Consider the following 14,578-nt stretch of genomic DNA (forward strand, 5'->3'; position numbering starts at 1 on the left):
GTTTTAATGGAGCGGGCAGCTCCTTTAATGGATCCATTCTCCATTGTGTGTGGGATCCGGTGCGCTCCCCGCTTGCTCTGGAGGCTCCGGAGGAATTGGGGGCAGGGGCGTCAGGGCGGGCTAGTCATTTGGGTCCGATGGGGAGTTTGATTCCTAAGCTGCTTCCTCATGAGTGTTCGGCAGGGAAGGCCATTGCCACGTATAAGTGCCTGTGCTGCCTCAGACACGCTCCCAGGGGTCCTGTCCATCCCCATCCCGTCCTTCTGGGGACTCAGATGTACCCTGGGCCTGTGGACTGGCTGCTCTCCACGTCTATGACTGTGGGGTAGGCCAGGTCACCATTGTCCCTTGCGGGGGCTTCTGCACCCCCAAATGGGTCTCCCTGCTTCCTCTTTTCACAGCCGCTCCCCCTCACAATCCATTCCCCACATGTCAGATGGACTCATGTTTTGAAAAGGTCAGTCACCATTTTGTGTGTCCCCTCCCTGCGTGAGGCCCTTCGGGGGCTCTGCATAGCACACAGAGTGAAATCCTTGTGCTCCTGCCGAGAAGGCTTCTGGATACCCGAGAACTCCCCCAGCACCCCCACCCGCACCCTCCAGCGTGCCCACTGTGCTGCGGACACCCTCCTGGCCTCCTTCCTGTCCCTGAGAGCCGCCAGGCCGGTTCTGCCTCAGCCCTTCTTCCTGTGAGGCGCTCTGCCCAGATCTCTGCTGTGCGCCTGGCTGCTCCTGGGGATGAGTCTTAACCTGCTTAGCCTGACCAGCCAGCCTCCAGCAACCTCCCTCTATTCTGTCATTCATTCTGTATTCATTCAGTCACTCCAGCCAGCATAGAATGAGGTTCTGGTCGTCAGATGGTTTGGGTTTCAGTCTTCACCCTGTGACTTACCGGCTGTGTGACTTTGGGCAAGTTACTTAACCTTTCTGAGCTTCCGTTTTCTCCTCTAGGAAGTGGATGTCATAATGTTATGTCCCTCTACTGTGAGAATTAAATAAGTTAATACTCATCTCCTATAATAGTTTCTGGCACATTATATGTTCTCAAGAACTGTTAGCTATTGTTATTTTAAGATTAGTATCATTATAAATTTTTTTTTCTTGTTTGTATAGCTACTATCTCTTCCACTTAGAATATAATAAGCTTCATGAAGAAAGGAACCTTATCTGGTACATTCACAAATGAACCCCTAGAGCCTAAGCCAGTGCTTGATATAAGTAGACACTCATTAATAATTCGTTTAATATTAAAATGTGAAATAGCATCATCCCTGTTATAGAAATGGTGTGATCAGGGTTCAGACAGGTAAAGCACCTGACCCGCGGTCACACAGCTACTAAACCACAGTCCTGGGCTGTGGATGGAACCCCGATTCCACAAACTCGGGTTCTTTCTGTTACACCACCACGTACAGGTGGAATTTCCTTCCGGCAGACTCGGTCAGGTTTGACCCGCGATTTTCAGGTTGCCTTTTTATGTAAATCCCCGTATGACTCATGAGATGGAAACAGCCATTCCTGTCAACATGAGGGGTCCGGGCCAAGAGTTCGCCCCGGAGGAAGGAAAGTTCAGAAAGTGAGATGTACACAAACCCTCCGCCTGCGACTGCGAGGGGTGGGATCAGAGTGCGGACTCCTGCCCGGGGCGGGGCTGCCTGAGGCGCTGCCTGTGCTGCCTTCTCAGTGGAGAGGATGCTGACACCGGTCAGAACCCCGCGCGGGGCTGCTGTCCTGTCCTCCTGTCCTGTCCTCCTGTCCTGTCCTCCTGTCCTCTTACTCTCCTGGGGGAGGCGGAAGTGGAGACCCTGCAGTGTCCTCTCCTGCCGCTCCCAGGAAGTAGGAGGCTCACGTCTGCCTTTAATGTAATTGTCCTTGGTCCGTGGGGGCTCCACAGACTCAGTCTTTTATTTTATTTTTTATAAATTATTTTTTATTTTTAAATATATTTTATTGATTTTATACAGAGAGGAGGGAAGAGGGACAGAGAGTTAGAAACATGGATCAGCTGCCTCCTGCACACTCATCTACTGGGGATGTGCCCGCAACCAAGGTACGCGCCCTTGACCGGAATCGAACCTGAGACCCTGAGTCCGCAGGCCGATGCTCTATCCACTGAGCCACACCGGTTAGGGCCAGACTTAGTCTTTTAAACGGGCTCTCCCCCCGCACCCCATTTTTACGGTAAGCAGTGAAAGAGTGTGAGCGCTCCTGGCACGGAGGACAAAGTGCAGACTTTGGAGGTGGACAGGACAGGGTTCAGATTTCGGCCGTGCCACTTCTTGGCTGCGCCTTAGCACTTACCGTCTTCGAACCTGTTTCCTATTGACACGGTTGGGATTTGTGTGAAAAGAGAAAGCGAGACCTTGCCTCAGGTGTCTCCTGTAGTGTCTCCAGTTTGGATCACTGCCCCTCTTGAGAATTTACTAAAAGCTGTGGACTCTCTCCCCAGAAACATGCCTGTACACTCAGAATGGGGCCTTTCTGACAGATACCCAGGTTAGGCACCTCTGCCCTGGACCAGGGTCCTTCCGGAGGAGCCTGTGTGTGTGTGTTTGTGTATGCGTGTGTGTGCGCGTGTGAGTGTGTGTATGTGTGCGTGTGTGTGAGTGTGTGTGTGTGCGTGTGTGTGAGTGTGTGAGTGTGTGTGTGAGTGTGAGAGAGAGAGTGTGCGTGTGTGTGTGAATGTGTGTGTGTGAGAGTGTGTGTGTGTGTGAGTGAGAGAGTGTGTGTGTGTGTGTGAGTTTGTGAGAGTGTGTGTGTGAGTGTGAGAGAGTGTGTGTGTGCATGTGTGTGTGTGTGTGAGTATGAGAGTGTGTGTGAGTGTGAGAGAGAGTGTGTGTGTGTGCATGTGTGTGAGTGTGTGTGTATGAGTGTGTGTGTGTGTCTGTGTGTGTGTGTGTGTGGTGTGTGTATGAGTGTGTGTGTGTGTGTGTGTGGTGTGTGTGTGAGTGTGTGTGTGTGAGAGTGAGAGAGAGAGAGTGTGTGTGTGCATGTGTGTGAGAGTGTGTGTGTGTGGTGTGTGTAAGAGTGTGTGTGTGTGTATACGCGCTTACTTCCTTAGGAACTAGGCTAGTGCTTGGCTTCCTGCAATCTCTTATTAATGTTTGTTGAATGAGGGAAATTAACTAATTTCTGGATTCCTTAATCACCTTGAACTTGGTATTTGGTTTCCTTTGCCCTGGGGCCTGTGTGGGCACGCCCGCACCATTGCGCCGTGGCGTACAGCTCTGAGCCTGTGGTTTGCCTTGGGAAAACCGGAGCGGTGGACGCATGCAATGCTTGGGAAGTCGTTTCTGTTCATAGTAATCGAGGGATGGGAGCTCAAGGCATTTGGATACTGGATTGGGCATGACCATCCCAGGGTGTGAAATTTTGCTGACTCTCCTTACTAATCTATACTAATAAAAGCGTAATATTCAAATTGACTATATATATATACTATATATATATATATATATATATATATATATATATATATATATATATATTAGTATCTGGAAGGGAGGAGTATTCCAGAGAGGAAGGGAGAGGGAGAGAGAGAGAATCATTGATCGGCTGCCTCTTGCATGCCCCACACTGGGGATTGAGCCTGCAACCTAGGCATGTGCCCTGACTGTGAATCTAATCGTGACCTCCTGGTTCATAGGTTGACACTCAACCACTGAGCCACGCCGGCCGGGCTGGGTCAGCTCTTTGACAAACTTTGGCGTGTAATGGCAGTGTGGCTTGCTTACCCGTGACCTTCAGGAGACCTCTTTGTGGAACACGGGGTATGGATTTGTGGTTTTCCAGGGTTCCCCTTCCTGGACGTGGCCGGGAGGCAGGCAGGCATCCCTCAGCAGACCTAAAGTAGGTGAGCTGTCACCGTGTCGCCGGTGGTGATTGGCTCCTCTGGGCGGGACTCAGGGCGCCCTACCAGCAAACCGGAGGGGAGGCCTCAGTGATCGCACCTGTGGGCTTTCCGTATCATAACCGCCTGGTGCTAAATTGGCTGTGACAGACCTAACAGCTAATTGCCAAGTGGAGTTCATTACCAGGCATTGACTAGAAAAGTGACGTTCCTTATGTTAAAAAAAACAAAACCTAACTAAAGGGGAAAATTAGACTATATTTAGAGTTAGGATTCAGAGGCTGCACATCGCTTCACACAGATGAAAACTGTCCCAAAGCTGTCCATCAGCTCAGTTACCTCTCTAATGGTGGGCGGTGAAAAGTGGGGAGCAGTGGGGAGGGGTTGCAATTCAGGAGAAACTGTAAGAGAGGTGAGGATTGGTCAGCTACATTTTAAAAAAATGCATTTGTATTGATTTCAGAGAGGAAGGGAGAGTGAAAAAGAGATAGAAAGATAGAAACATCAACGATGAGGGAGAATCATTAATCGGCTGCCTCCTGCACGCCCCACACGGGGAATCGAGACCCAACCTGGGCATGTGCCCTTGACCTTCCGGTTCATAGGTCAACACTCAACCACTGAGCCGTGCCAGCCGGGCTCAGCAAAGTTTTCTTCCTGATGAGAGTGGCATTTGGACAACCCTGAGTTCTCAATACCCATTTTGTTGCATCTGCGCGCCTGGTATATTTAACTAATCATATAAGCATCTTTCATCTTTGACTGTTCGGTGTGTCCCTCACAGACGAGGTGAGTCAAGTGAAATTATAGTTAAATCAAGCCAAAAAAAATCTAACTTCAGAGAGAAGGCAAATGAGGGTTGTCTCCGTAGCAATGAGTGGTGAGCTTGGACCAGCCGGAGACACCGAATTGTTCATTGCGGCTGGGTTACGACCAAGCGAATCCAGAGATGTGTTACACTGATTCCATGTGATTGGGCCATTCTCCGGCTGCTCCTTCCCTTCCTGTCCCAGTCAAGTCTCCCTCCTTCACTGAACCATAAATTGTGGGTGCTCAGGAATGCCTTGCCTTTGTTTAGAGAAGCAGGGTTGGCGTGAATGTCAACAAGAAGCAAAATGGGGCCATCTCTTTCCCATCAAGCCATGTTTCGTCAACATTTATGGTCTCTAACCACTGAATCTGGAGTGAACTGTACAGATTCTTCAGTTTAGGAAATTATAATCTGATGGGTCATCTTTTACATTCTTCTTAAAATATATTTTTATTGAAATCAGAGAGGAAGGGAGAGGGAGACAGAGATAAAAGCATCAGTGATGAGAGAGAATCATTGATTGAATGTCTTCCTGCATTCTGCCCCCATTGGGGATAGAGTCTGCAACCCAGGCATGCGCCCTGACCTGGAATTGAACTCTGGCCTCCTGGTTCATAGGTTGATATTCAACCACTGAGCTATGTGGGCCCTGCCCCATTCAATTCTTAACTGAAGTTTAAAGTTCTTTCATCTTTGCCCTTTTCTTTATTTTTGACCTCCTGTCCTGTTCACCTCTTTGGCAACGTGCTGTTCTACTTTCGATGTGAAAATTGACCTTATTCATGATCTGCCTTTATCTCTATTTCCCTCACTTCTTGGAAAATACTCGGTACCGGCTGCATCTTTACTCTCAGGGGGAGTAGGGAGACCCCAAGTGTGTGTCTCCTACGTGGACGCACACCGTGCTGTATCAGCAAGTGTGCCAGTGCACTGTGTTCATTGTATTTTCCCACTCAGGCATACCGTGCCAGTAATAAGAACCAGGTGTTTGGGGAAATTAACCACATGCCAAATTTCATTTTGGAAATGCAATATTGTAGTTTAAGACTGTAGCACATTTGGAAAGCTGTGATATATTGGAGTGATGAAAACTTTATAAAATTCATTTTAGCCCTGCACAATTCATTATTACCTGTGTTTTGTGTATATGTGTTTGTGTGTACTCATTTACATACATACAGATATACATATACATACACTCATATATCTGTATGTATATAAATGTGTATGTATCGATATATATATATATATGTGTGTGTGTATATGTGTGTATATATTTATGTATACTAGAGGTCTGATGCACGAAAATTCATGTAAGAGTAGGCCCTCCTTCCCCCAGCTGCCAGCACCGGATCCCTCTGGCTGCCAGCAGGAACCCGGGACCCAGGCTGCTTCGCTCCGGCCTCAGCTTCCTCTGGAAGGACACCCAGAAGGACGTCCGGTCTAATTAGCATATTCCCCTTTTATTAGCATAGACATTCACTGACATACATACAGATGTGGAGCTATTCTCTGAGCAAGGACTGTGTGCCAGGTTTCAGCCTGCGTTGGATTTCACGGATGAGAGAGAGAGAGACCCTGGAAATGGAACCGCTGGCACAGCCCAGTGTATAATCTCGGCAGCAGGCAGAGCTGCAATGACCTGCAACGCGAGCTCGAGGTCTCCCAGAGACTCAGAGCACCCAGGCAGGACTCGGAGCACCCAGGCAGGACTCGGAGCACCCAGGCAGGACTCGGAGCACCCAGGCAGGAGCGTTTACCCCGCGAGCCAGGCTTCCTCCAAAAGCAACAAGTCCTGCCTGTGTCTGCAGAGGGCTGCCCCGGACGGAGCCCTCAGACGCTGTGGTTTGAACCCCATGCGGGGGAGAGTCTTCTGCGCAGTCAGCCTAGAACAGCCGGCCGCTGCCCTTGGACTTGGGTGAGGGCTTCCTGGCCCCGCAGCCAGGGAGGGCGCTCGTTTCGGAGGAGCCATCGCTGACCTTCTGCTCTGATCCCACGCAGCCAGGAAACCACACGCGGTCGCCCTCTTTGGAGAACAGCCTGTGGCCTCAGACACAGAGGAAGGCCGTCTGCCGTTTAGGACTCATATGTCAGCTGCATGTGTGTGTGTTTTTGGTCTGTTCTCCCCAGACTTTCTGATTTTTTGATTTCTTTCAGATTCTTCTTTTTCTTTTTGACCTTCACAACATAATGTCTGGAATGCACGAGAAAAAACAACTGTGGTTAAATACACATCACATAAAAGTTATCATCTTGCCGAAACTGGTTTGGCTCAGTGGTAGAGCGTCAGCCTGTGGACTGAAAGGTCCCAGGTTCAATTCCGGTCAAGGGCATGTACCTTGGTTGCGGGCACATCCCTAGTAGGGGATGTGCAAGAAGCAGCTGATTGATGTTTCTCTCTCATCGATGTTTCTAACTCTCTATCCCTCTCCCTTCCTCTCTGTAAAAAATCAATAAGATATATTTTAAAAAACAGTTATCATCCTAACCACTCCAAGTGTGCACTTCAGTGGCATTGAGTCCATTCCTGTTGTCACGCCGCTCTTTGCTTCCTGTATCATAGAACCCTCACCACCACCCATCTCCAGAACGTTCTAACCCCAAACTGAAACCCTGTCCCCATTAAACATGGAGCTTCCCCTGCCTCCCTCTTTCCAGCCCCCGGCACCCGCCATTCTTCTTCCTGTCTCTGTGAACTGGACCATCCCTGGTTTCAGACTTTGCACATAAAAATGTGAGGTCAACGCCCAGCTGACATTGACTAGCTCCGTGATCTTGAACCAGGTATCTTATCCAAGTCTTGGTTTTCACTTCATCACAATGGGGATCGTGTGCCTGCCTAATCCTCCTAAGATTTTCGTAGTGATTAAAGGAGTTAGCGCGGATGAAAGTGCCCATTCCGGTCGTCAGCAGGAATGAAATGGGTGAGGAAAGCAGGGGGACCGGACTCCAGCGCTGAGTCTAGCCGGCGATGACGTTGAACTGAAGATGAAAAGCAGGAGAAATGGACTTCAGGAAGTGGGGAAAGGAAAACGTTAACTTTGATCCTGGGCTTGCTGTGTCTCCGGGGCTGGCGGGAACTTTTCCTGTAATATCCCGGAGACCGTTGTAAAGGCGGGTTTGGGCTGGAGCTGAGGGTTTTTTTGAGTGTTATCTGGAAGGAACTCATTTTGAGAAGATGAGATTGCCTGAAGGAAGCAAGTTATCTAAAGCGAGGAAAGGAGGAAGGGTGGGAAATGCCTGGTGTTCGGGGCCGAGGAAGAAAGATCGGAAACTGGCTAAGGAGGAGGGAGCAGAGGCTCGAGGCTGGAAGGGAGCAGGCGTTACAGAAACCGAGGGCAGCCCCAGCCAGTGTGGCTCCACAGATAGAACATAGGTCTGCGGACTGAAGAATCCGGGTTTGATTCCCGGTCAGGGCACGCGTCCAGGTTGCGGGCTCGATCCCCAGTGTGGGGAGTGCAGGAGGCAGCCAACCAATGATTCTCTCTCATCATTGATGTTTCTATATCTTTCCCTTCCTCTCTGAAATCAATTATAAAAAGAAAGAAAGAAAGAAAGAAAGAAAAGATAAAAAAAGAAACCGAGGGCATAGAGGGTGCTAGGGAAGTGAGGCAGGTGCCTGTGCCCAGGGCTTCCCGAATGACCGAAGGGCAAAGGCTGCATTTTGGCAGACAGAGGTGGTCATTGGCTTGGAGTACAATGGCACTGGTAGAAGCCAGAGCATAGTAGGGGTCAGGGCAAAACAAGACAGTAGGAATTCTGGGCATTTATCTTAAACTAGGGGCCTGGTGCACGAATTCATGCATGGGTGCGGTCCCTCGGCTTGGCTGGTGCTCGGGGCTGATGGGGACTGGCCAGCTGGGGGGCTGGGGTGGGTGTTAGGCAGTGGAGGGGAGGGACCACAGGAGGTTGGCCATCTGGGGGTTGGGGACCATGTGAGGTTGGCTGGCCCTGGGAGATTGGCTGTGGGAGTTCACTGACCACCAGGGGGCAGCTCCTGTGTTGAGTGTCTGCCCCCTGATGGTCAGTGTGTCGTCTTAGTGATGGGCTGACCAGTCGTAACAGTTGCTTAGGCTTTCGTGCACTGGGGGGAGGGTCCCCTAAGCCAGGCCTATGCCCTCTCACAGTCTGGGAGCCCCCGTGATCAATGGCCAGATGGTGGCTTGGGCCTCCCTCTGCAGGGCCATCATACGGTGATGGCCGGGCCCCTGACCAGTTGCATCACACCCACCTTGGCTGGTCTGGCGCCAGTGGTTGTCATAGCGTGATCATCGGGATGGTTGTTGGCTGTTTGGCCGTTTAGTTGATTTGGATATTACACTTTTATTATCATTACTGAGGGTCTGTTTGATACTTCTGTGTCTGTGGATCTATTTTTGTTCATCAGTTTATGTTGTTCATTATATTCCACCAATGAGGGAGGTCATGTGATATTTATCTTCCTCCATCTGACTGGCTTATTTCGCTTAGCACAGTGGTTGGCAAACTCATTAGTCAACAGAGCCAAATATCAACAGTACGACGATTGAAATTTCTTTGAAGAGCCACATTTTTTAAACTTAAACTTCTTCTAACGCCACTTCTTCAAAATAGACTCGCCCAGGTCATGGTATTTTGTGGAAAAACCACACTCAAGGGGCCAAAGAACTGCATGTGGCTCGAGAGCCGCAGTGTGCCGACCACGGGGTTAGCATAATGCTCTCCATTATGCGCTTTTCGGTCCTTGGAGCGAGAGTGTAGGAGCAGTCGCACTGAAGGGGTTTTAATTAAGCTGTTATCTCTCTCTTATGGTTTGGAAGGGTATTGCCCCTGCTCTGGTGTCCATTTACTCTATCACAGTCTTATGATCGTGAAGAGGAATCTGGGGTAAGTGATCATCTCTGCTTTCAGTCGAATACTTGGAGGTGGCTCAAGGAAATTCTAGTTTACAAGGCTCCCAATGAAGTCAGGAGAAGGTAGAGTTGTTCCAAGTCATTATCCCTGATTACGGAATCCAACATTTTGTTTGGTTAAAGGCACACGTTGCTTTGGAACCAATATCACCGTCTTCAGATGTGGACACCGCACTCCCCCCACTGTGTCAGTCCTTTCCCCAACCAGCTCTGACCCTTTATTTCTTTTTAGATCCCGTGTAGCTGCTTTCCATCATAGCTACTTTTTCTTTTCAGGAAACTTTTATTTTCACCCTTTTGAAACATGAACTATATTCTTAAATGTAATGATTTAAGGGTGGGAATTCCATATCAAGTTGGCAAGACAAATAGTGTTTGATATTCAGATTATTACATGAAGAGCTCAAGTATATATTCTGTACCTGTGGCTTTAGTTATTTAAAAACATTTACCTTGGAGGAGTAATATAGGAGATCATGGAATGCCACGGCCAACTTGGAGGAATATTTGGGAAAGTATGAATTATAGTGAAAAATGCTGTCTTAAGGAGGACACGTTATATTTAACCTTGCTATCCTTTGATTGCATCCTGCAAGCTTGCTGAACGTATTAGTTCTAATTGCTTTTTTGTAGATTCTGTAGGATTTTCTCTACAGGTGCTAATGTCATACGCAAATAAAGACTGTTTGTTTTTTTAATTCTCACCCCGGGGATATGTGTTTTTATTGATTTTTTTTTTATAGAGAGAGAAGAAAGGGGAGATTAAAAAGAGAGAGAGGGAGAGGGAGAGGGAGAGGAAGAAGGAGAGAGAGGGAGAAACATTGATGTGAGAGAGAAAGATCGATCTGTTGCCTCCCATATGCACCCTGACTGGGGAGGGAACTCACAATCTAGGTATGTGCCCTGACTGGGAATCGAACCCACAACCTTTTGGTGTATGGGGTGACACTCCAACTGAGGCACCCAGCCAGGGCTAAAGACAGTTTTATCTCTTCTGTATTTTCCCCTAGACTGGATGCCTGTCATTTCTTTTTCTGGCCATATTACACTGCCTAGAACCTTCAGTACTACCGGTATATATATACACAATATATATAATCTTTATTGTTGAAAGTATTACAGATGTCTCTCATCCTCCCTGCCCGCCCCCCCCCCCCCACACACACACACACTTTGACCCTCTCCATCCTGCTTCTGCCTTTCCTCTTAGGTACAGCCTTGCTCAGAGGAGCGATAACAGGCATCTTCGCCTTGTCCTGATCACACGACGAAATCTGTTAGGCTCTCATCACTGGGTCTGACGTTAGCTTGTGGTTTTCACGGGCTTGTTTACCAGGATGGAGACGTTCTCCAGGACTGACGCTGGGTACTGACTCGTGTTCTTCCTGCAGGAATTCAGATGACCCTGTGGTTTTTCTCTCTTAGCCGGATAATATGAAAGTTATGTTGATGTTCAAATGCTAAAACCGCCCCGGCATTTCTGGGGTAATACACGGCCATGATGTATGATCCTCTTTATGGGTTGTTGGCTTCCATTTGCTAAGATTTTTATTAATAGTTTGTGCGCTCCTATTCCTGAGGGGGATATTGGCCTGTAATTTTATTGTGATGATTCTGCTTGGTTTGGGGATAGCATTTCATTCATTTTCTGCATGAGTTTATATGTAGATGGATATTTCTCTCTGAAATGTTTGGCAGAATTCAATAGTGAAGGTTTTGTGCTTGGAGTTTTCTTTGTGGGAAGTTTTGAAGACACAAATTCAATTTTATTATTCGGTTGAGGGCTATTCAGATTATCTTTTTCTTGAGGTAATTTGTGTCTTTCAAGGAGGTTTTCTATTTTGTCCAGGTTCTAAAATGTATTGCTATAAAGTTCATAATATCTCCTTATGATGCTCTCTGTTGGTATATTGAGGCTTCAGTGTATTTTTTTCCCCTTATCAATCTGGCCAGAGATTTTAAATTTCTCCAGCAACTAGCTTCTGGCTTCATTGATTTTCCTTTCTTCTTTCTATTTTATTGATTCCTACGCAGCTCTTTTATAATTTTCTTTCACCTGCCTGCTTTGGATTTCATTTGCTCTTCTTTCTCATTTTCTCGGGGTGGAAGAGGAGGTCATTGATTTGAAATCATTTTTCTTGTTAATATAGGAATTAGTGTTACAAATGTCTCCGTAAATATCGCTGTAGCTGCAACCTAGACAATTTTTAAGTGGTTTGTTTTCACTTTTATTCAATTGAAAACTTTTCTAATTTCTCGTTTGGTTTCTCCTTGGATCAAATATTTGGGGAGTTTTAAGATATATTTCTCTTTTCCATATTTAATTCGATTTTGTTAGAAAACCTCCCTCCCAGGTTTACTGAGATATAATCAACATGTAACGTATAATCAATATGTAACACACGATCAACATGTAACATATAACATTGTGTAAGTGTAAGGACTAAAACGTGATGCTTGGACACGTGTGTGTATGTATTGGGGAACGGTGCCCACACCCCCATCACTGCACACACTTCATTTGTTTTCCTTCCTGTCTGGTGCCTGCGGCCCCCTTACCTGCTGGAGCTGTGGACGTGGGCACAGTCCTCCTGGGAGGGACTGCACGTGCTCCTCCTGCCGGTGGGAGGTCCGAGGCTTTGAATCTTCTCTGACTTTGCGTGTGGCATCTGTGAGCAGCTTGACATATTAGACACGAGTGTGACAGCAAGGCCCTGTGAGCAGAGCCGTTCGCCGTGGGGCCAGCTGTGTGGTTTGTCTGGACACCAGGCCGGGGAGCCAGAGCTGACAGTTAAACACGGGGCCTTCTACCTCCGCTCCCCCGTGCGTTTCCACGCTGTGTGTGTCTGCCAGCTGGTGGGCGTTGGGCACAAAGAAATGGTCTGAGCTGTCTCCCCCTCTTTACTATGTGGTCTGTGATGGCCCCCCGTCCCCCTGCCCCAAATGTTGCATACAGAGCAACAATAAAAATGTATATATATATATATATATATATATATATATATATAGAGAGAGAGAGAGAGAGAGAGAGAGAGAGAGAGAGAGGGCGGGAGGGCCACGCGCAGATTTCACCCGTGTGGTCTCATGTTGAGTGATTTCCTGATCCCCATTCCCTCCCGTCCTAATGCTCGAAGTATTCCCATTCCCATTCCCAGCGGCTGGAGACCATTCATCTCCTGCTTGCCCTTAGAGTGGGAACATTCTTGTAGAATTTTATTTTTTCGATGCAGCCTTCCAGATCCTAATGTTTTATATCTGTCTGAAACACAGGTCTCACCCGAGCCGAGAAGTGGTCGTTTTCGTAGTATTTTAGCTTCAGAATTAACTGTAAACAGACTTCAGCCTCCACCGGTGCTGGTTGGCCTGTGGGGTGGACCTGTCACTGTTTACGTGGGGCCACACCTGCTGGGCTCTCTGCGGAAGTTTAGACATTCAAGTTGGCTGAATGCTTTTTGGTGTTCTCTCTCTTATTAGAACAATAAGGGACTCTCTTGTATATGGGGTCACTTTCTAGTCAGTCACCAATAATAATAATTGTTCTTTTTAAACAGAAACTGAGGCTTTTCGAAGAGCTTGAAGACACGTGGCTTCCTTATCTGACCCCCAAAGACGATGAGTTCTACCAGCAGGTAAGGCCTTCGGGATAGCTTTGTCAGTTTCTAGGGATTCGTTTTGCCCTGCGTACGTTTACCTAGGAAGCAACCGCCGTCTGGAGAGGCTAACTGAGATGTGAAATGGTCCGATTTGGTCGTCTCTCGTAACTCCTCGTCACCGAGGGCAACGTCACTTCCTTCCCAGCTGCTTTCGGCCGGGGACTTGGTGCTTTAGCGCAGTGGCCAGTTCCTTCCCACGTCCTCGGCTTCTGCTCGTTCTGTGTCTCCTGCAGAGCATACCCTGCTGCCACACGGCTGATTCTTCAAGACGCCCCTGCACACTATTGCCTGCTTTGTGAAAGCTGCCGAGATTTCCTTCCCCCACTTGCAGAGTTCACTGCCCTTCCCTGTGTGCAGCTCCGAGTGAAGGGCCTTTCCCAAGGCCCTGGAAGGTTTTAAACTTTATTTCACTCTACCTAGGCCCGTGGTCGGCAAACTGCGGCTCACGAGCGACATGCAGCTCTTTGGCCCCTTGAGTGTGGCTCTTCCACAAAATACCACGGCCTGGGCGAGTCTATTTTGTAAAAGTGGCATTAGAAGAAGTATAAGTTTAAAAGATGTGGCTCTCTGAAGAAATCTCAATCGTTGTCCTGTTGATATTTGGCTCTGTGGGCTAATGAGTTTGCCGACCACTGCCCTAGGCCACGTTCCCCTGGGCTTGGTTTAGGAGCGCCTCCCCAGGGCTGGTTTCTTATTCACTTAACACCGTGTCTGCCCGCTCTGCCCGATAGCATTCTCTCAGCAGCATCCCCTGACCTGAGGGGAAGGATTAGGATTTTCGTAGGATGCTGTAGAATAGGGAGGACACAAAACCTCTGCTCCAGAGAACCTAGAATCCCACATCTTTCAGCCATCGATGAAGGCCTGGCATGTTGGCGATTTATATCTGAAGCACCTTTCCAAATGCTTTTTAAACGATACCATCATCATTTTTGTCGTTTTCAAGATCTCAAGAAATATATTATGTGACCAGACAACTATTAATATAATTGCATGACTGTGTACGCCCTGGAAAAACTTTAATGGGATTAAATGAAAAAGATTCCCCCACCCCACCCCCCGCATATTTGGAAATCTGCCAACAGCTGTTCCAATTATCGCGCGGTATCTGATGCTCTGCGTGTACCTGTCCAAAACGGAATGTGAGCTGTTTTGTTGGACAGAATTAATTAATATTAAATTACTGGATGCTCAGTTCTCTTCCAGAGTTACATGCTGTTCTATTTAAAGAAGGAATTAACAAACTCTGCCCAGCACTTTTATGTATCTGGCACTAATCTAATTATTTTATAAATATTAAGAGAGGGCATTCAGGTTTGATTTTTTTTTCTCTTGCATTTTTTTTTTTTGAGATCGTGATGAGATTAGGCGAT

At 47.8% G+C, this 14,578-nt stretch overlaps 1 protein-coding gene across 3 annotated transcripts in view; it reads left to right on the forward strand.

Moving 5' to 3' along the window:
* FTO (FTO alpha-ketoglutarate dependent dioxygenase) overlaps nt 1-14,578 on the forward strand; it is a gene marked incomplete at its 3' end in the record, with an annotated part of 206,394 nt that overhangs the window by 41,041 nt on the left and 150,775 nt on the right. For all 3 annotated transcript variants that reach the window (XM_084861263.1, XM_084861264.1, XM_084861262.1), the window contains one exon: nt 13,104-13,181. In XM_084861263.1, coding sequence (XP_084717389.1) covers nt 13,104-13,181 — 78 coding nt within the window. The remainder of the gene's footprint in view (nt 1-13,103; nt 13,182-14,578) is intronic.

Source organism: Pipistrellus hanaki (genome assembly GCF_964339955.1).
Source record: "Pipistrellus hanaki genome assembly, chromosome: 15".
NCBI lineage: Eukaryota > Metazoa > Chordata > Mammalia > Chiroptera > Vespertilionidae > Pipistrellus > Pipistrellus hanaki.